Raw genomic sequence first — 22,929 nt, 5'->3', positions numbered from 1 at the left:
CCGGGCTAGCTTTGAATCGTGATCCTTAGATGTCAGTCTCCTGAGTAGCTAGGATTGCTGGCATGAACCAGTGGTACCTGGCTGGTTTCTCTCTCTTGTATATTCATTCTGACTTGCTGATTTCTTCCAGCTCCATTAAAATGGAGTGATGACCTGACCAGGTGGTAGTGTATGGATTGGAAAGGTGGGTCTGTGCTTTCAATATTTAAGACATTGTGTGTGTGGGGACTACTCTCCATTCATTCTGAGGAAGCTTAGTTCCTAGGTTATTGCAGGTAGTAAGCCATCAGCATTTGTTAAGTTCTAATGACAACCAGTTATCAATACTGCTGTGATCTTTTTAGCTGAATGTAGGATCCAACGTGGATCTTAGTGATCTAGGAAGACATTCTTTTTTTTTTTTTTTTGCCAGTCCTGGGCTTGAGCTCAGGGCCTGAGCACTGTCCTTGGACTTTCTCAAGGCTAGAGCTCTACCACTTGAGCCTCAGCACCACTTCCGGCTTTTTTCTATGTATGTGGTACCAAGGAATCGAACCCAGGTCTTCATGCATGCTAGGCAAGCACTTTAACCACTAGGTCAAACTCCCGGCCTAGGAAGACATACTTTTACCAAGTGGTAGCAGAAAGAAGATAGGGAAGATAGAGCCACTGGAATAATGTTGGTTTTGGGTTATATGTAGTGGAAAGAATGGGAGCTAAGCTTTATGAAGGAAGTTCATAGGAAGGTGGAGAGTAAGGTGAATAGAAAAAAAATTAGTTAATATTGAATAAATTATGGAGCTGGGGAGGTAAAGTCAGGAGAGATGAGTAGATATGTGGACATACGTACATGCATAACAAAATCAATGGTCATGGAGAAGAAAAAAAATTAACATAGAAACAAATGTTGAAAGCAAAAAATGAAAAAAAAAACAACAAGACATAATGTTCAGCTAATGTATTAGCAGGTAACTGAGAAAGATTTAGTGAAGGAAAAGCAGAACCAGGAGAGAGTATAAGAGGAGAGTTCTCTTTGTTGATATAAGGAACTGTAGATGGAGAGTATTCGGGATGGAGGTGAAATTATGATCCAGAGAGAATACCAAAAGACAAACAATGGGCTTCAGATTGGATGCTTTTACAGAAAAGGAAGAAGAGAAACAAAGTACAAAGATTAAGTGTTAGAATATAGGAAATATAAAGGAAATGGTGTTTATCTGATTTACAGAAGAGAAAAACCATAGAGTTAGATAAATACACCAGTCAAAACACTTGAATCAATATAAGGACTAAGGCAAACAGGCTTTTATATAGCATGAATTTTTGCATTTTTCTTGTTTGTCTATATTTATATGTATTTCTAAATGTATATTTATGTTTATACATGTACATAAATACACGAGTACAAATATTTATGGGTTAATAAATAGATAAATTTTTTCTTATATATATAAATATATTAGATATATAAACTTATCATAGATTGCAAAAGACTGTTTTATATCTAGGGATGAGGGTTTTGCTTCCTGCAGAAGCAAGGCCTTTTATGTGAGAAGGGCCTTCAGAATTCAAGCTGATGGCCCATGTCTCTAATACTGACTTAGTAGTGAGTTCTCCAGGAAGTGGCACACTCCCTTTATGCATTTGTGAGTTGTGCTGCACTTGTTTGAACTGCCATAGGTTGGTGGCATATCTTTGTCTCCCTATGCAGTGGTGCGCTGTGCTCCTGTAACCTTTGGCATCCTGGCCGTCTAGCTTCTTGAATCCTAAACTTTTGCTGTTCCCTGCCAACTTTTCTGCCCTCCTTTCTCACACCTCTAAAAGTGACCTGTGGGTGTTAAGCTGTGACTGCATTTTCTCCTCCCCCCCCTCCCTCCCTCCTTTCTTTCCTTTCTTTCTTTCTTTCTTTCCTTTCTTTCCTTCCTTCCTTCCTTCCTTCCTTCCTTCCTTCCTTCCTTCCTTCCTTCCTTCCTTCCTTCCTTCCTTTCTTTCTTTCTTTCTTTCTTTCTTTCTTTCTTTCTTTCCCTGGGGCTTAAAGTCAGGGCCTGGGCAGTGTCCTTGAGCTTCCTCAAAGCTAGCAAGTACCACTTCTGGCATTATCTGTATATATGATACCAAGGAATTGAACGCAGGGCCTTCGTGCATTCTAGCCGAGCACTCTACCACTAGGCCACTTTCGACTCCATTTGACTACTTAATCCTGGGTTCCCAGAGAAACTTTTTCAAGATGGCAATTCTGTTATTCTCTAGTGGACATTCAAATGTCTTCCAGTTATTTCATGTAAGAGGAATTATTGGGCTAGAATATGCATCTTAAAAGTTTTGATCTGTGTTTTATGTCTTCAAGTATGCTAATCTATGCTTCTGACAACAGTGTTAGCAACCATCTCTAAGATATAGCATTGGTTAAGGAATAGCATTGGTTACTAGCAATTACTATAATCTGAGTTGGTATAGGAAGGTACAGTGTTCATTTTTTTTATTTACTCTGCATTTTTAGCTTATTTTTTATGTTCATTTGTCATGTTTATGAATTGTCCATTATTGACCCTTGTTCATTTTTTCCTGAGTTATTGAGTCTTATTGTTAGAATCTTTTGAAGATGTAAAAATGCTGCAGTTTAAAAATTTTAAGTAGTTGGTGGAGATGGTTCTCATCAGGAATTTTAATTTGAGTCTTTTTACCCTAGTTCCTTCCGGGAGGCTCTTTATGCCGGGGAAAATCCAGTGAGTGTGATCTTCCAGAGTACTGCAATGGTTCTTCTCAGTTCTGCCAGCCAGATGTCTTTATTCAGAATGGATATCCATGCCAGAATAACAAAGCCTACTGTTATGATGGCATGTGCCAGAACTACGATGCACAGTGCCAAGTCATTTTCGGTTCAAGTAAGATATTTACAATCGATCACTTTGATTTTATCTATTTTTCTTCCTAGTTTAAAAAAAGAAAAAGAAAGACAAATGTTATTGATGGTGTCTTTTCCCTCTCTTGCTATATCTGCCTTCTTTCTTTTCAAACAGTGATAGTCATGGTTATGTATTTTCGTGTCTAAATTTGGTTGATCTTTTTTCACTCTCATAAAATATGTACATATATTCACATAGGTATTATCGTTTTCTTGACTTTTTTGTGTGTATAATGTTGGAAATCAAATGCAGATCTTCATATATGTTATGCAAATACTCTGCTTCCCCTAGCCCTTGATATTCTTGCTTTAATCATGTGGGGTTATTTACCTGGTCTTTCATCCTTCACTCAGAATATTTTTGAAATCTATCAATATTAGCATGTATGTCAGTAGTACATTATAGTTATTGATTAGTTAAATGGACCATGATTTTGGTGTATATTTTCTTAGTGATATATGTATATATATACATATATATATAATATACAGTTAGTTTTCCCACATTTTTCTTTTTAAAGTTTAAAAAACCAGCTTATTATATAGTGTTTATTTTGAAAATTAAATCTTATTTCTACCCAGCTCCCTCATCCTTTGAGGCCACAAGTTTAATTATTATTCTTAACCTAACTTTTTTTGTTGTTATTTGCTCTATGTCTTTACATAATCTTTTGGTAATGCTGATGCTTTGATTTTTTTTTTGTCAGTGGTGAGATTTGAACTCTGGGCCTGGACACAGTCCCTGAGCTCTTCAGCTCAAGGCTACTACCCTACCTCTGGAGCCACAGCACCACTTCCGGTTTCCTAGTGGTTAATTGGAGATAAGAATCTCACAGACTTTAGTGCCCAGGCTGGCTTTGAACCTTGATCCTCAGACCTTCAGAGTAGCTAGGATTACAGGCGTGAGCCACTGCACCTGGCAGATGTTTTGATTTTTATGAGGGATGAAAATTAGTTTTCCGTCCTTTTCTGTTTTCAGCCCTCAACTCTCATCCATATCCATGTTCATTTTCATTCTGTGTCTTCCCAGCATGAATTCATTGTAGTTTTAGAGCAGTGTTGACTATCTTTGTCATTTGGTTAGTTTTGTATGTATTTACCACCCAATGTTCTGCTAATTTCAATCTGTTTGAAGGAGTTTGAATAGAGGACACCTCTCCCTTCCCCTATTGCTTTTCAGTGTTGTCTATCCTCTGAATTGATCAGAGTTCTTCAGAGAACTGAACCGATAAAATACGAATGTATGTACACATACACACGTACAGGTATAAACACACACAGATACCTCATACTCTGAACTGACTCACAAAGTTAAAGAGACTGGTAAGTACCTGAGTATCTCATTCTAGGCTGAGTTTTACTTAAAACTGAGTTTTACTTTACAACTCTTAGGTCTGGGGAAGTGGTCCCAGTTCATGAGCCAGGAAGAGCTGGTGTCTTAGCTCAGTTCCAAAGACAGAAAAGAAGCTGATGTCTCAGTTTGAATGAGACACACTCAGGAGGACAATCTGCTTTACTAACACCACTGAATTAAAGGTTAAAACATTAAAAGTTCACCTCAGCGCAAATTGCCCTACAGTCAGTCAATATGTGTTATTTTATATAATAAATAGATGAGAGGGAAGAAAATAAGGACATTTAAAACTTTTTATTGTAATGTATAGAGGGGTTACAGTTATATTTTCCAGATAGTAGGTACATCACTTCTCACATATTGATATCCCTTCTTATATTTTGATCCCCATTTCCCTTAACCTCACCTCCTCCCAATCATCTTGTTTTCCCCCCTTCCCTTTCCTATTTCAAAATAAACAAATAAATGTATATTACAATATGCCAGGTAGCAAAGTTAGACACAGTAACAATATGAGATTAACCAAAGGACACAAAAAGAGAAGAGAAATAACATAGTACATTAAGAACAACAATCATACAAGATAAACCTCTTGTTTCCATATCCTGGAGGTCCTTTCATTTAGCCTCATCCTATATGACCTTATGTATCCAGGTTTTGTGCTATTGTAATCCTCTGCTAGGAGAGTCCTAGATGTGTACTAATTATTACAAATGAGAGAAACCATTGAGCCTATGTTCCTTGGATCTGGCTTACTTCACTTAATATGACTTTTTCCAAGTCTTTCTGTTTCCTTCCAAATGGGGCGATGTCATTCTGTCTGATGGCAGCATAGAATTCCATTGTGTGAAAATAAGGACATTTTATCATCATTATATTTGTACCAAAATAAAGAGAAAATTTCATGACAATTACAGTTCTCATCCTGTAATGGTTCATGTGGCCACCTAACTATTCCATATCCCCTTTGCCTACCTTAAGTACCTCAACTCATTGTGATTTTTAACTTGGTGGAGTGACTCACCCTTCATTCATTAAAGGGTCTGGATACTTAGGGATTTTGATTTGATTGTTGTAGTTTTCCATTGATTTTTATGAAGTGGGAAAAGAAATAGTAAAAAATGTTGTAAGGGTTCTCTAGTGTTGCAGACATACTCTTTACCACATTGTAGGAAGTCAAGTTTTCCCTTAGTCTGGTAGTCAGGATCAGCTGTCCAGTCAGAGTAGTGAACTCCTTCTTTGCCTGAAATATGAGGAGCTCAACATGGTTAGATGTTTTACTTTACTTCCCAGTTTGTTGCAACTCTTACGGTAACTTCTGGTAGAAGAATAGTTCCCTTTGAAATGAAGACCTCTAAGCCAGCAGAGCATAAAGTCATGCAATAAGGAACATAGTTTTGCTGGTGGGTTACCAGGGGTGGCATGAGTTTTGCCAGTTTGGTTTTTACCCCTGGATTCCTATATGTGGATCTGTTTTGGGGAAATCAGCATAAGTATTCAGGGCATATACATTCTTCTGAAGCCCTTCAAAGTACTGCCGGTGTTCAATGGCATTTCTACCATTTTGTAAGGCAGCTACTTTGAGATCACAGGAGCAGGCTGCTAACACAGTGAATTCCATTAGCATAGCTTCATTGCCTCCCATCATTTGTTCTGAAGTGAGTTCCTTAAACTTGAACGAATCTGTTCGGAATGTCATGGTGGATAAGGAATTTAATAGATGTACAAATGCTAGTTTTGTAGGAGCTTGCATGTAGGGACTTTCAGCAAATCCATATCCAGAGTATCTATTTCAGTAAGAATGAACACTGTCTGTTCCTTGGTGGAAAGTGGAGAACAAAGCCTCCAGGTTCTTTGGGCTGATCCCTTTAGGAAATGTTACCATTTAGGTTCTCTGCTGCCATGGACTTGGCACTTAACAGTGACTGTAGCCAAGTCAGCTGTTGCTTCTGAGCTCATGAATAACCACTAACTTTCCCACTATGGGTACTTTGTTTTTGAGCCCTTTGGGCAATGAAAGGGGCGGCTAGAGAAAGAGGCTGCCTACAGTCTACAGAATGGATCATCCGATCTTGATTATTAAAACCATTGGCCACAGTCTGTCCATGGGTATATAATTACTTATCTGTCTACCTGCTCTTCCAGGCAAAGTAAAGAATCAGGTACACTTTATGGATGTCCTAGAAAATAGCTACAGTGCCATAGTGCTTGCATATTTGGAGAACTTTTGTAATTTCATCATCATTTTCTTTTTCTCCTCTGTCAACTCATGGTAGAGAATTCCCCTTGCAGTAATAGACGCTGGCTAGAAGGGAAAGAGCTGAGCAGTAGGAGTGAGGACTGTGGGCAGTTGGGCTCCTTCATATAATTGATCTGTGCCTTTGAGGCCAGCTTGTTTCTAGTCATTTCCATTTGCGTATGATACCATTTCATGTTGCATATGCCAGCTTCTTCACTTAGTAGGTCAAATGACACCCCAGTTTATGATGGGTAGCTCATGTTCAGTAGTAACTTGGGGGCCCATAACTGAATGTTTCTACTAACTGCCAAGGAGAGTAGTTATCCACAGAGGATCACAGAGCTTTGCTCTAACATCCTGAAGGTCTGTCCTGTGATTTAACTGTCAAAAACTGCTCAAGGCGCCATATAGCATTTTTACCACACTTCAAGTACTATTTGAATCAAGTAGCCTAAGTGGCAGAGCCCAAGTGGCATTCTGGACCTGTTGCAGAGCCTTGCTGTGTGCTGGGCCCCACTCCAAACTGGCAGTTGTTTTAGATCACTGGGTAAATGGTCCAGAGTAACACAGCCAAGTTGGTTAATGATGGAATATAGTCTGAGAAACGTATTTTTAAGGAGTACATCATGTACAAGTATTATAGGTGCATTACCACAAACTAAGATGACGGTGACATCACTAAGTGATATAGTATTTTTTTACTATCATTACATATGAGATCTGTTGTTGAAATATAGTTATGTGGCATGAGTGTGTATTGCCTTTAAACTCTAATGAGGCCATTAGGTGTTGGGTACTTTTCTGATTGTGGTATAGCCAGAAATAACACTTTACTATTCATCATAGAATGAATGTCTTAATATAGCTCACACTATAGAAATACCATTGAGATAAAGATTCCTAAGTGTTTCTTGAATTTATTTATTACCCTTTGCCATGCAGATGTCTTCCTGTGTTTACAATACGTACTCCTTTAATGGACTGGTATATATTTTGGGGAAGTAATCAGCAATGAGGAGTCCTAAAATTAAATTACAACCTTGGGTTGGAGTTGACATAGTCAAGAGGTAAAGCAAGGAAGGTATATAGCTGACTTTGACTGACAAAAGCACTTGCTTCTTGTCGGCCATGTAGGCAAGTGCGAGGAGATAGCCATGTATCAGAGATGTATGGATTCACTCAAGTAGTGAACCACATGTGGCACAGCATCTGCACTTTTAATCATCACCTTGGTTAAGCTTGTGATAATCCACTTTTATTTTCAAGAACCTCTCATCTTCAGCAGATAAGCAAATTGAATGGAAATGTGGTCGGAGCCACTGCCTCTGAATCTTTCCTGCCCTGATACACTCGTCTCTGCCATCCCTCCAGAAATGTGCTTTGGGGATACTATTGTACAAAATAGAAACACTGTAGTGGCTGCCTCCACTTGACTTTCCCACATAATCATCTTTACAGATCAGGGAACCAAAGCAGGGTTCTAGTAGTAGCTCCACAAGTATATTATAGTTCCACATTTGGGAGCTATGACAAAAAGCACATGTGCAAGATAGATAGGCCTGGGAAGTCATCGGGGCTACTTTGCAACAGAACCTAAAAAGAGAACTTAACTAACACTTTATTTATTATCAGCTGGGCCTCAGTGTCATTCTGGATTTGCCGTAAATCTCCCATGTTATCAAAAGGGCTGATGTTTTTTTAAAATTTATTTTTATCATTAAGAAGTTGTATAAGTTGCCATTCAACAAAATGGTATCAATAAATACAATAATACAGGTCAGTGTACTCATTCTTTTCATCATTATCCCAACCCTCATCTTTTTTTTTTTTTTTTAACCCAATGGCTAGCATCTTGATCTGATTGACCCTGTCCAAATCTTAATCTGTTTGGTGTTTCTTCAGCAATGTTCCATACCTAGGTTATTTATAAGGGACAGGAATTAATTGGTTAACAGATCTGGAGGCTGGAACACCCAAGATCAAGGTGTTAAGATTTGGTTAGGTCTCCATGCTGTATCACATGATGGAAGGCAGAAGGACATAAAATAAACAGGAGAAAAAATGTACCCTTTTTTAATGATATTAATTCTAAGAGAGTTAATGGGAAGAACCCTCAGGGCCTAATCAACTTTTAAACACCACCCCTTTTAATTCTGTTACAGTGACAATTATATTTTAACCTGACATTGGGATGGAATGAACATTCAAATTGTAGCAAGTGCTGTAACAAGGTAACAGAGTGGGCAGTGACAACAGACATTTATCTCAGTTGGGAAGCCCACTATCAAGGTTTTAGATCCATTGGTTCCTGGTGAGGACTCTTTGCCTCACTTCACTACTGTGTCCTCATAGGGTAGTAGAACAAAGAAAGAGAAATCTATTTTCTTTCTCCTCCTCCTCCTCCTCCTCCTCCTCCTCCTCCTCCTCCTCCTCCTCCTCCTCCTCCTCCTCCTCCTCCTCCTCTTCTTCTTTCCTCCTCCTCCTCCTCCTCTTCCTCCTCCTCCCCCCCTCCTCCTCCTCCCCCTCCTCCTCCCTCTTCTTCTTAATTGTTGGGGTAATGTATAAGAGGGATTACAGTTACATTTGTCAAGTAGTGGGTATAAGGTCTGCCTAGAGGAAACTCCATGCAGTTCAGGAAAGGGGGATTATTGTGTGAGGAAAGAGCAGACTCCTGCTGCCCAAGATGGAGTCAGGGGAGCAAGAAAGTTTATGGCGGGAAGTGAGAGATTATATAGGGGGAAGGGTATAGCCACATTGGAAGCGAATGTGATCTCAGAGGATGGGGAAATACCTCAGACTGGGGGGGGGGACCTCCCACTGCCCCCAGGCATGCCAGTTGTCAGGGTTACAGGTGGGAGAGAGCCAAGTCATTTCTTCTTGCGCATTGATACCCGATATCCCTTCTCATGTTTTTGTTCCCCTTTCCCTTCCCCTCCCCTTCCCAATTGTCCTGTTCCCCCCATTGTTTCCTTCCTCATTTCAAATAAATAAATAAATGTACATACAATACACCAGGTAACAAAGTCAGATACAGTAACCACATGAGATTAACCATAAGGGGAATAACAATCACAAAGATAAACCTCTTGTTTCCATATCCTAGAATTCATTTCATTTAGTCTCATCCTATATGACCATATATATGTACGTAGCTTTTGAGCTATTGTGCTCCACTGCTAGGAGTGTCCTAGGTGTGTACTAATTATTACAAATGAGAGAAACCATGGAGTCTGTGTTTCTTTGGGTCTGGCTTTCTTCACTTAATATGATTTTTTTCCCCCAAACATTTCCATTTCTTTATGAATGGGGTGATTCTTCTTTTTAACCCACTAATCTTATGATCTCATCTAACTCTTAAAAGGCTCATTTCAAAATTGCACCCCATTGGTGCTGTTGGCTCTCACTCCTGTAATCCTAGCTACTTCCGAGGCTGAGATCTCAGGATCAAGGCTCAAAGCCAGCCCTGGCACAAAAGGATCTGAGATTCTTATCTCCAGTTAACCTCTAGAAAATGGGAAGTGGGTCTGTGGCTCTTGTTAGGGTGGTAGCCTTGAGCTAAAGAACTCAGGGACCACACCCAGGCCCAGAGGTGGTAGCCTTGAGCTGAAGAGCTCAGGGACAGTACCCAGGCCGAATTCAAGCCCCATGACCCACGTAAATAAAAAAAAAATAAAATAAAAAAGGTATATGATACAAAAAAGAAAAAAAGATAAGGCTGATATTCTATTTCTTGAAGTTTGACAAATATTAATTAGCACAAGGTTATCAAGGTCCTTGAAGGTCACCTAACCAGATCTTTGTAAGGAATAGGTATGTAACAGAGTTCTAAATTCATTTTACTATCTTTTGGGCATACAAGTATCAGAATGCACATTTAGCCAAATGATATTCTTACCCCTGGTTATATATTGGTATGTATTAGTTATGCTATCCTAAGCCATCAGGGGATCCATAGATTATGCAAAATAAATTATGTGCAATACAGTTATTTTTCTCTTTGGCACTAAAATTAGCCAATCTAAAATACCTGCCAACAGTGGACTAAGTGATAGGATGATTCCCCAACGATAGAAAAGGGATGATTCCATACCAAATATTTTCCAGCAAACCTTGTGTAATGCAAAGGACAGATATGAATGACTAATCACTTTACACACAAGATTTTTATATCTTTCAACAGCAAGCAAAGAGGGAATCTGGGGCTGTGCATGATTTTCAAAAGGTAGCAGGTTGAAGAGCATGATTCCAAAAGGAAAGTGTAGAAAGCTTCCTCACATCTTTTGCAGCTGCTGTGTAATACACGTTGGAGAAACCATCATTCTTACAGTTCTGCTGTATGCATGGCTAGAGGTTTTGCTCTAATTAATGAATAAACAGAAAACACACAAAAAATTGCACCCCATTGGGGTTCCAGGCTTCAACCTAGAATTTTGGACTATTCAATCATACATAATTCCTCTGGTAACGGCCACTGACCTTTTAGGTAACTAATTGGATGTATTTTGGGGACTGCACTGGGTATTTCCTAAACAGATTGAGATTTTCCCTTCATTTAAACAATGCTGTTTCTATCTCAAATCAGGCCATGATTATTGCCTCCTTTTTGCTCTATCTCTTGTGCTTTGTTCCAGTCGCCCAACCAGACAAAGTGGTAGAGCCTTTCTAACTCCCCAAAGGGCAGCAAGTAGTAAATGCAAAAATCTCTGCTCAGTGAGCCTTGGCCAACAAACTTAGCCTAATCCACCATTATTTTTTCCACCATTTTTCCTACCCTCTTAAGATCCGTTTTCATATCTGTGCCTTGGATTTCTGTCTATGTGAATCAGAAACTCAAGTAGTTCTTTTGGAGAGTAAGGAATCATTTTTTGGAGTATGGTTCATTTCTCTCAGAGGGAGGAGGAAAGCCCCTTGCATGGAAGCTGAAAGGGTTGCAAAGAAAAATCCTGGATTTCCGATTTTTTTTCCCCCGGCCCTGGATAATAAGAAACCATAGATTTTTGAGTATGGAAATTCCATGATGATATTGCATTTCCCCAGTTCTGTGTGTAGAAGAGTTTTGAGCAGCAGGGAAAGGATGTGGATAGTTGCTTTGTAGTCATTGTGGTGAGAAGTCGTGGAGAGTTGACATGGAGGCAGGGCAGTACCTGAGTGAACTTTGGTTTAATTACACCTGGATACCTTGGGTCTCTGGTGATGGCCTGCATAGAACATATCCTTGTGTTTCCTTTGCTGGCTGCAGGTAATTGGCTGCCACTTGGGGAAAGGTTGCTTTTCAAAAAGCTAAGAGTAGATGGACACTTTGTCCCCGGTCATAGGTATTTTCATCAGTCCAGTGATTTAGTAGGGATATCTAAACCAAGCATCTACACAATGAATGAAAAGCAAGAGAGCTGAAGATTCGCTTCTCCAGCCTGATGTAGCCAGTTGTGTACCAGGGCAGACTTGACAGCCGTGAGGGGCAGATACTGATAGCAGCGCTACACCACATTGCCAGTTCTGCTGTAGTTCTTATTGAAATGTGTTTAGGACCCCAGTGCCTGGAGTCCAGGCTTTTTATGCAATCTAAACTTTCCTTTCCCTTTCCCTTTCCCTTTCCTCCCCCTTTTCCTTTCTTCCCCCTTTCCCTTTCCTCCCTTCTCTCATTCTTTTTCTTTTGAACTATTTTATGGATCAGGACAGAGACATTTTCAGAGGAGTGGAAGTCGTTCACCCAGGTGTGTGGAATGTCATAAGAACTACCTTTTATTTACAAATTATAACTTCATTTTTTCTCTTTTAAATGTTTAATGTTACAGAAGCCAAGGCTGCCCCAAGAGATTGCTTCATCGATGTGAATTCTAAAGGTGACAGATTTGGCAATTGTGGTTTCTCTGACAATGAATACAAGAAGTGTGCCACTGGGTAAGTAGAGCTGAGGCCCTGGAGGGCTGTGAGGGATGGTGATGCCAGTCACCTCCTGTTTCTTTAGACCTGCTGGCTCACTCTTCATCCAGATACCTAACTTCATACCAAACATTTTTCTACACAAGACAGGAACAAAACTAGTAAGATAATTCATCCCTTTATCTTTTGGCGCTCACAAATCTTAGTTTTAGAATCCTACTTTGTTTATCCTTGATTTATAATAAGACTGCCAACTAAATAACTTGTCATTTTCCTTTCAATAAAAGATTCAGTTAAGGACTGGGAATGGGGCTTAGTGCTTGCCTTGTTGTGGAGTACTTGTCTAGCATGAAGCACTGGGTTTGATTTCTCAGTACCACATATACAGAAAAGCCAGAAGTCATGCTGCGGCTCAAGTGTTAAATGTGTTAGCCTTGAGCAAAAATTTGGCTCCGGGACAGTGCCCAGGCCCTGAGTTCAAGCCCCAGGACTGAGGTTAAAAAAAAAAGATTCCATTAACTAAGCTTTAGGATAAAGGGTATAATAGAATTAATTCAGAATGCAATTATTCTAGCTTTATGAAATGACTTCTTTTATTTTTATAAGTAACATCTCTTCATGTAAAAAGTTTAACAATTGGGAAATTAGAAAGATGAACAGTCACCCCTTACTTGAATGCATGTGTGTTTAACCACTTTTAGTGTCTTTTCTCTCTCTTGGTGTCTGCACTGCAGATATTGCCTTTTGCATAGTGGAAATGATTCTGGAATACTGCACATGGCTTCTTCCTACTCTTCCTCCTCAGTCATCAGGCAAATTAAGCCTCCGCAGCAAGGAGAGATAGCAATGATGTCTTAAGCACGAGATACACAAGGGCATTTGTAGGTCTTCATGCTGCTTAACCTTATACAATAGTCAATGATGGTGACTATTTCTTTTTTGTTTTTTGGGGTTTTTTTGAAGAAACTTCTTTCCTTGGCTTTGTGTAGGAAGTCCTTTATCATCTCCCTGCCACACCCACACAGAGATGGTTTTTATTTACTTCTGTGGTTTCACTTGCCATTTAGGTATCATCTGTATGCCGTATCTGCCTACATAGTTTTCTGGCTTCTACCACAGGGTCTCTGCACATGAGATTCCTTCTTGGTTTGTTAGTTCTGCTCATGTCCAAATAAATCTCTGGTCAAGTAGGATTTCCCTAAGGAAGATTTCTTGCCTGACCCATGAGCTATTAAATGTAGATTGCTTACCTTCCAAATAGTTCCTAATATTCTGGCTATTTGATATTAGGTTGTAGTTTAATTCTATTCAGGAGATGCTCTGCATGGTTTTTGACTTGGGGAGTATTCTGAGATGTGCACTGTTGTCCAGGGTCAGTATTCCATGTGCACTGGAAGCACAAAGTGTATTTTTCCATGTTGGATGTACAGTTCTAGAAATGCCAACTTGATTGATTGTGTTATTCAGGTTCCCATATCTTTTGGGGAGGGCACTGTTACTAGTTAGTTCTTTCAGTTTTTAGAGAGGTGGATTAAGCTCCAGTGATCTTTGTGAATTTTCTTTTAAGTTCTGAAACTTTTGACTGCACGTGTTTTGATTTTGTTATTGATGTCGCCACATTTAAGTCTTCTTGGTGAATTGGACCTTTTATAATTGCCAAAAGTTCATCATTACCTCTTGAATAGTCTTCTGTAGTATTTGCCCCAGTGTCATTTCTTTATGCGACTACTTATCACTTTCACATCCTAAATTGTGGGACTCGAGGTGCTTAGGATAATGCCTGGGACATAATGCCTATTAAATGTTGGTTGCACGGATGAATGAATGAAGGTACAGCTAGTCTGAATTAAAAAGAGTGGGTGGAAAATTAGTACACTTGATAGAAGGAACTGAGTGGAAACTTGAGGATAAGTAGATTCAGACCAATTTGAAGGTAGCTAGATACATAGACTATATCCTTTTTTCTGTTTATTTGTCTGTTTTTGAGACATGTTCTCACTGTTCAAGCTGCTCTCAGACTTGAGAACCTGTAACCTCAGCCCCTTGAGTGCTAGGATTACAGATATGTACCACCATACCTGGCTCGTTTCTTTTATTTCTACTTTCATAGTTTTATGACTCTCTCTCTATATAAATAAATGTTTATTATATATGTTTTATATATATATTTATTTATTTTTTTGGTCATGAGGCCTGAATTCTATGTCTGGGCACTGTCCCTGAACTCTTCAGCTGAAGGATATCCACTTGATCCACAGTGCCACTTTTGGTATCTGGTGGTTAATTGGAGATAAGAGTCTCATGGAGTTTTGTTCCCGGGCTGGCTTTGAACCTCAGTCCTCAGATCTCAGCCTCCTGAGTAGCTAGGATTACAGGTGTGGGCCACTAGCACCGGCTATAATGGTATAGTTTTGTAATTACAAAAATATAGAAATTTCACTTGTATAAAGTAAGTTACTAGTGTCTCTTTTCTTGTGTCTGCTGGTACTGGGCTTAACTTTATTGCTCAAGGCTGATGCTCTTCGACTTGGGCCACACCTCTTGGAGATAAAACTCTTGTATGTGCCTGCCTGGACCAGCTTTGAATAGGGGTCTTCATTTCTCAGCCTTGTGAGTAGCAAAAATTACAAGCATGAGACACTGACACCTGTCCTGGCTCCTTTGTAACTCATTTGAGAAACATTTTATAATAGTAATATAAGGTTCATGTTCTTATATGAAAATACACTCTTTAAATTTGACTGCTTGGGTTTGAATCCTGATTTACCTACTTAACCTCCCAGAGACTTTGGATACATTATTTTGCCTACATGTTTTTTTCTTCTTTAAAAGATGGAGTGAGGGCAAGAAGTGTGGCCTAATGGTAGAGTTCTTGCCTAGAATGCAGAAAGCCCTGGGTTCAATTCCTTGGTATCACATACACACAAAAAGTCAGAAGTGGCAAGTGACAGAGCGCTTGCCTAGAACAAAAAGTATCCAAGGACAGTGCCCAGGCCCTGAGTTCATGCCCCAGGAATGGAAGGAAAAAAAAAAAAAAAAAAAAGAGATGGAGTAAGCCAGGTGCGATGGCTCATGCCTGTAATCCTAACTACTCAGGAGGCTAAGATCTGAGGATCAAGGTTCAAAGGCAGCCTGGGTACTAAAGCCCGTGAGACTATTATCTGCACTTAACCACTAGGAAACAGGAAGTGGCACTGTGGCTCAAGGGTAGGGTGGTAGCTTTGAGCTGAAGAGCTCAGGGACAGTGCCCGGGCCCAGAGTTCAAATCCTATGACTGACCAAAAAAAAAAAAAGATGGAGTGAGTTGATGGCTGTTGGTACTGAGAGAAGCACCTGCTTAGTCCTTTGATGTTTGCCATTGACAACATCATTACCATCACAGGAAATTTAAAAATCTAAAAAAATCTAAAGGAAGTAATGGCCCAGAGGTACAAATGTTTTATTTTCTTTTGTGAATCTCCTAACCATAAGCCACTTGTTCATGTTCTGCCTGTTTCTTTGTCTGAAATAGAAGACAGGATCGTTCTGTTAGCTTTTTATTAATTTGTTTATTTTTAATATATACTACATATACACAAATATATACACACACACAGATATATGTGCTGGAGGCATAACCCAAGTCCTTGTTCGTGGTAAGCACATATTTACATACTTACCACAGAGCTAAACTCACTGCCCCTTAAATTTGTTAAGTGTAGAATTTCAACATACAGAAAAGTAGGAAAAACAGCATAATGAATACGAAAATATCCCAGATATAATTTTTTTTCATGTTTTATCATTTTTGTCTTGCTTAGACAAGCCATGGCCCTGTACCTCTGATGTTTTTACTCTTCAGCTCCAGCAGCTAAGGGCATGTATTGTACCTTGTCACTCCTAGTAGAATTATCAGGTCTCAGTCTCACCAGCACCTAATCTGTTCATAGTTCCCTATCTGACTTCAATTTAACTTTCACAGCTAGCCTCTGTCCACATCAGCGATCAATCAAGGATCACACATCACATTTGATTGTCATGTCACATAGTCATTTGAAATCTAAAATATCTTCCTTTACTTTGTTTTTCTTTTTCAAGGACATTGATTGATCAGTGGGCCCTTATTTTTGTTTCCTTTGAAAATTTCCTCTCCGTGTGGCTTGACTTGGCCACTGGATTTTCTTTAGATCAGAAACTAAATCTGAAATCTTGATTTGATTTATGTCAAGTACTTTTACAAGGATGATTCAGTGCTGAATTGCATGAAGGGGCACACGGTCAGTACTGTTATTTTCTTGTTGGTGATACTTGTTGGTGTTGGTGATATAGTGAAAGGATTTTACTATTGGAAGTTTATAATATGTACTTCCGTACATGGGTTAGTTAGGTTGTACTATATATGAACGAATGCCCAGTTCTCACCAGTGCTTCAGCTCATGGATGATTCTTAACTGAAGCACTTGCTTAAATTGTATTATATTTATTATCTTTATTAATATAACAATGAGGCCTATTTTTGGCTGTTTGCATTTTAATTGTAGGAACTGCTTATTTGCAAGTAAAAGCTTTTTATATATTAAGAGATGTTACTATATAATACCAATATTTAACACCACACACTATTAATATATAATATCAGGTATTCTGAATATTAGTACTTAAATCTTTTAATATTTTAAACAATAATAAAAAAATCAAATACATTATATATTCATATATTAATATTTTCCTTCTACACTTTAAGGTGTGAACAAGACTTCATATGGAATGCTAAGTATATCATAATAATATGAATTTTGGTGTATCCAAAAGATGTTAACTGAAGTCCGTTCTGAGTGTTTCATATCTAATTTTGGCCACACATGTGATGTGGCCATTTCCTTTGTTTCTGATGAAGAAGCTGAAGCACACAAAGGCCATCTAGCAAATAAATAGCTGCACACACAAAAACTCCACAAAATTGGAACCAATGGTTAACTATTACGATAGGGTAAAGGAAAAGTAGATTTTTAATTGTAACATATTGAAGAATTAAACAGGAGTTTTAGTGATAAAAGCAAGAGCCTCAGGACTGTAAAGTAGTTTTATAAAAGCTGCTGTATATAACATTGACTTAATAGAAGTATAGCATTTAGAATTAAGGGTAAGAGAACTTCATTATTTTGCTTATCAAGCTATGCATGGTGTTCTGAGTATTATGCCTCAAGCGGCAATAAGCTGAGAAATATTAAAGGAACCTCCTTGCCACCTGGAAAATGACTGTAGGCTGTTTCCCTTGTGTAGGAAACATTTAGGAAGCATAATCATCGTCCTAAAATAGCTACCATGCAAAAGAAGGGAAAGGCTTTATTGGTGTGGTCTCATGGGACCTGTTTTGCAAAGTTACGGAGAGGTGGATTTTAACTCATTGGATAAAGTTATGATAGTCAGGATAAGAAGTTTGAGTAGGGGGGTGAGTTAGAGATATTGAGGGAAAAGTACTTGTGATGTGGTACTGGTTCATAGAGGAGAGTCAAGTGTAAGGTAGATGTTTAGATCTAATAATAGTCATTTAAATACGATATTTCCATGGGATTTTAGAAATACTTAGGGTACTTAGGAATGAGGTATATCTGTCACAACCTTAGACCTTACACAATTGTAGATAGGAAGTTGAATTGGTACACTAATGAAGTTAATGCTTTGTATCATTATATCATTAAACAAACTGTCAGCCAGGCACAGTGGAGTGCAGTCCTTCGTTTGTTATTTTATTTTGCAAAAATTGTCACCTGAGTGTGGTTTGAAGCCATGATTCGATTTGGTATTGCTTCAAGAGTCTGTGGGGGCACATTGCTTGCAAAAGAAACCATGTCTTCATGCAAGTGAGTAAATACTACCGTTAAGCTCCCTCTTTCAGCCTCTGGAGAATATTTAGGAGGAAACTTCCTTTTGCATGAAAGATGATTGTGTTTTGTATTACTATAGTATTTATTGTGTAGTCACATTTATAGAATCACCTAGTAGTAGTCCACTTTACTAGTTAGAGTCTTTTGAGCCCTAGATTGACAGTGAAAAGACATGAAGTGGGAAAAGGAGCATTCATGCCACTTGGTTCTCTACCTAATAATTTGCATCTTAATGTTCACCTCCCCATCTCCTTTCCCATCTCCTCCCCTCCCCTCCCCTCTCTTTCATGTTTAAACAGAGCTGCTATTGCTCTCAAACACTTTCACTTTGAGATTCCTTCCTTCCAGCCAAATAATGGCAATGCTGTTTACATACAAATACTTATTTATACACATTGTTTATTATATGCAATGTTATATACATTGGTGCATTCATGTTCTTTTGCTTATAGGAATGCGTTGTGTGGAAAGCTTCAGTGTGAGAATGTACATGACATGCCTGTGTTTGGAATTGTACCTTCTATTATTAAGACACCGAGTCGAGGCACCTATTGTTGGGGTGTGGATTTCCACCTGGGCTCAGATGTGCCAGATCCAGGGATGGTGAATGAAGGTACAAAATGTGATGCTGGAAAGGTAATCAAAGTATTTTATTATTTACAAAGTAAAGTGAAAATAATTTTAAAAATCATTACACAGACTAAATACCTGTTCTTTTCTGTTATAAAATACATTTTAGATTTATTTTAGAAATTGTAGACACTAAAAAGAACTCAAGAAGAAGCTTAAGAACTATAACTCTACCATGTATATTTCTTCACTATGGTCATCTAGCGTATGTTTTCTACATTGCATTTTCCTTGCTGGATATATTTCCTTCTATAATATAGTGTAAATTATTAGCCAGTTTGCTGTTGATGGGGCATTTAGCTGACTTCCAGGATTTGGCATGTTGCTGTGTGCTGTTCTACCAGAAGGGTTGCAGAGCCCTGCCCATGCTTCTTGACCATAGCTGTCTGGATCACATGTAGCCTATGTCTTGCTACCTGTGGTTCTTTCTGTATGAGGAGATGATTATTAAGAGAGTAATGAAGAATTCTTTGGACAGTGCGGTGAAGTAGGAGCTGGGCTGTGAGAGTGGTGGTAGCATTCAGTTGTGAATGAGTTATGACAGAGCAAATTGAGTTGAAGAAACAAACTCATATAGATCAGGAAGGCAGAAGGGAATGAGGGAAGGATGAAGAGAGGAAGAGAGAGAGAGAGGCAGGCTGGCAGGCAGCCCATAACATGTGTGATCTGAACAGAGGGTTTTGTGAGCTCCCTGGCTTCCTCCATCTGTTTCTTTCCTCATCGCCTCCCTGCCCTCCCTTTTCTCCTTTTCTCTTTCTTCCTTTCCTTTCTTGGTATCTGGAATTTGAACTTAGGATTAGAGTTTGTTAGGCAAGTAATTTACCTGAGCCATGCCCCCAGATCTTTTAGCTTTAGTTTGCTTTTAGATTGCATGTCATACATTTGTCAAGACTGACTTTGGACTGTTAGCTTCCTATCTATGGCCTCCTCAGAGCTGGGATTGCAGGCGTGCATGTTTCCAAAAACACAGTGCATGCTTTTGTGCTTTTGTTTGCAACTAGGTTTGACTCTTGCATTATAAATAATGCTGAGATCAATGGCATTGTACCAAAAATGAGGGATAATACCTGATAATTTTCGAGGGTTGGACTTCAATAACAGTATGTAGGCTTAAAAGGTTTTAGGTATAGTTTTTACCAAATTTCTCTTTGGAAAAGTTTTAGTTTACCTTCCTGTATATGTATTTTAAATTATCCTTACTATAGTCAATATTGCCATTTATAATTTTAAAGCTTTCATTGGTAACTTCCTCCTTACTTTCTTCCTCTTTCCCTCTGTTTCCTTTGCCTTCTTTTCTGCTTGTTGTTGGCCTCCCTGCTTGCTTGCTTTCTCTCTCTCTTTCTCTCTTTCTCTCTCTCCCCCCCCTCTCTCTTTCTCTCTTTCTCTCTCTCCCCCCCCTCTCCCTCTCTCCCCCCCTCTCTCCCTCTCCACCCCCCTTAGAATTCTCCTTCCTGTTAGTAAAGGTAGTAAATAATCAGCCTCTCTCTGCCCTTTATCTTGAGATAGCACTCCTTTGAGGCAGCCATAACCACATAAGGCAGCAAAATCTACTTAGAGTAACCTTCAAATCTGGGCAGCTGCGAAACCCCTTCTCTATAACTTAGACAGCAGCCATAAATTGTAGCCTGCCAGGATGAAGCCCCCTGGTCACATGTCCACACCAGGCTCTCTACCTCTTAAAGCTCATAGGTTATATAAGTCACCTCAGACAATAGCTGGCACTTTTCTCTTGTGAAAAGGGGGTCTTTGCTGTAAGAAGTCCCTTTGCTGGCAATAAACCTTTTCTTTGTTCTTTGTACCTGGATGTCTTTGTGGTTTTCTACTCTTCACCTTCTTTATACCTCTCATCTTCCTTTGTTCTTCTTCCTCCATCTTCCTCCCCATTTTGAGACTGAAACCCAGCACTTTGTACATCATCGACTAATGCTGTACCCCTGAGCTACCTTCCTAGCCCTCATTATACTTTTTCTTTATTAGTAGTAATACTGAAATATATATATAAATATATATATATATAATTTTTTTTCTATGTAGTATGGCTGATCTTGAGCCCATAGAGAGCAAACTGGCCCTGGATTTCTCCAAAATTTTTTTCATATATTTTTTATTGTAATTAATAATAAGGTTTCATTATATTCTCCAGATAGAAGATGTGTTACTTCACAGACATTGATACCCTTTCTTATGTCTTGGTCCCCATTTCCCTCCCCCTACTCTGGCCCCTCATCTTGTCTTCCCCCCTTCCTTATCCGATTTCAAATAACCAAATAAACATATATACAGTATATCAGATAACAAGGTAAAATGCTGTAACAATATGAGATAATCAAGGGACAGCAAAAGAGATGATAGATAACATAGTACATTAAGGACAACAATCACTCATTAAATGGCTTTTGTTTCTATATCCTGAAGGTCCTTTCATTTAGCATCATACTATATGGCCTTATGTATCTAGGTTTTGTTTTATTGTAAATCTCTGCTAGGAGGGCCCAAGGTTTCTACTGATTATGACAAATGAGGGAAACCATTGAGCCTATGTTCCTTTGAATCTGGGAAAGTTTGGATAAGTGGGACTGCATTTAACTGCAGAGCTTCTGTATGGCAAAGGATATAGCTAGCAAATTAACTAGAAAGCCTACAGAGTGGGAGAAGATCTTCACTAACCATCCAACAGACAAAGGCCTCATATCTAAAATATATCAACAGCTCAAAAAATTGACTCACTCCAAAACTAATCTCCAAAGAAACAACTATCCCATTAAAAGATGGGCCAAAGACTTAGAGAGTCTTCTTTGAAGAAGAAATAAAAATGGCCTGTAGACACATGAAGAAATGCTCGACATCTCTGGCCATGAAAGAAATGCAAATCAAAACAACTCTAATGTAATTTTTCTTGCTAAGAAAACTAGTTTGTTTATATTTTGATTGGCTATTATAGGTATCCCTCTATTCCATCCATAGCGCAATTATTTATTGAGTGCGTGGACACTGTACACACATCTCAGATATTGAGATACCTTAGTAGATTTATTGGTTATTCATACTTTCTTAGGTAATTGTAATATCCTAGGAAATGTAGAATTTAAGCAGAAAGACAAATTTTTAATAAAAGAAACAGAAGAATATCAACAGAAACGCTAAATAACAGTTGACTCTATAGGGCCAGAAGAATGATCAGTTTCTAACTGGAGCAAAAGGACCTGTAGAGAGGTTTCTAGAGAAGGAAGAAATGACATGGGGACTTGTTGGAGATATAAATGCTGATATAGTGATAAAGGTCAATTTTGCAAGTAAGGCAAGTTTTACTGGAAGGGAAAAAAAAAGGTATAGATGAGAAAGGACATAGAGATCCTAGTTAAAATCAACAGGGCTTCTGTCTTAAATGTTGGGAGGGGATACTTTCTCTCCACTATCCATGTTTTCTGTAGAACTTCTCATTATTAAAGCCACACCCATGATCTTGGTCTGCTTCTCCATATCTATGTGGGATTTTGGCCTTGATCTTGGAGTCTTCCTGCCTCAGCCTTTTGATTACTATGGTGTTTACAGACATGTACCATCATGCCTGGTCATTATTTGATTTGACCATGTGCATTTATTATTTTGGCATAAAAAAGTTCATTGAATGACTGAAAGGCAACTGGTACCCGATTCTTAGACATGTTATTTGAAGTATTGAAAATAGCATTAAGAATCATAACTAACAAAATGTATTTCTTTGCTCAGCATGTTAGTTTACTAGAAGACATGTGTTTTATGAAAATGAGTTCTTTGAGTTGGAAATTGTTTTCATGACTTTTAAGTTATCAGGTATTCCCTTTGGGTGTAGAATGAAACAGTCATGATGGATGTCAAGTACATAGTAAGGCAGATCAGTCTCTGATCTGCTACACATGGCTTTGACCAACCTTAGTGAACAAATAAATCACAAAAATCAAAGGGAATTTCCAAAGCAGTACGATTCCCCATGTACTCCTCAGGTAGCATACTTCGATAAACAGAAGCTGTCATTCAGTCCCTAGGTATCATCAGGTGTGCTTACATTCTGTAAGCTGCTGAGCATTCCCTG

General features: G+C 38.7%; 1 protein-coding gene across 1 annotated transcript in view; it reads left to right on the top strand.

Annotated features, from left to right (window-relative positions):
* Adam9 (ADAM metallopeptidase domain 9) overlaps positions 1 to 22,929 on the top strand; it is a 93,227-nt gene that overhangs the window by 57,984 nt on the left and 12,314 nt on the right. Inside the window, exons 14-16 of the mRNA XM_090353889.1 lie at positions 2,669 to 2,864; positions 12,273 to 12,378; positions 18,680 to 18,863. Of these exons, the coding sequence (XP_090210015.1) occupies positions 2,669 to 2,864; positions 12,273 to 12,378; positions 18,680 to 18,863 (486 nt within the window). The remainder of the gene's footprint in view (positions 1 to 2,668; positions 2,865 to 12,272; positions 12,379 to 18,679; positions 18,864 to 22,929) is intronic.

Source organism: Megascapheus bottae, chromosome 20 (assembly GCF_031878675.1).
Source record: "Megascapheus bottae isolate mThoBot1 chromosome 20, mThoBot2.hap1, whole genome shotgun sequence".
Classification (NCBI taxonomy): Eukaryota; Metazoa; Chordata; class Mammalia; order Rodentia; family Geomyidae; genus Megascapheus; species Megascapheus bottae.
Note: the sequence above shows the minus strand (reverse complement) of the source record. Positions and strands in the feature narration are given on the sequence as shown.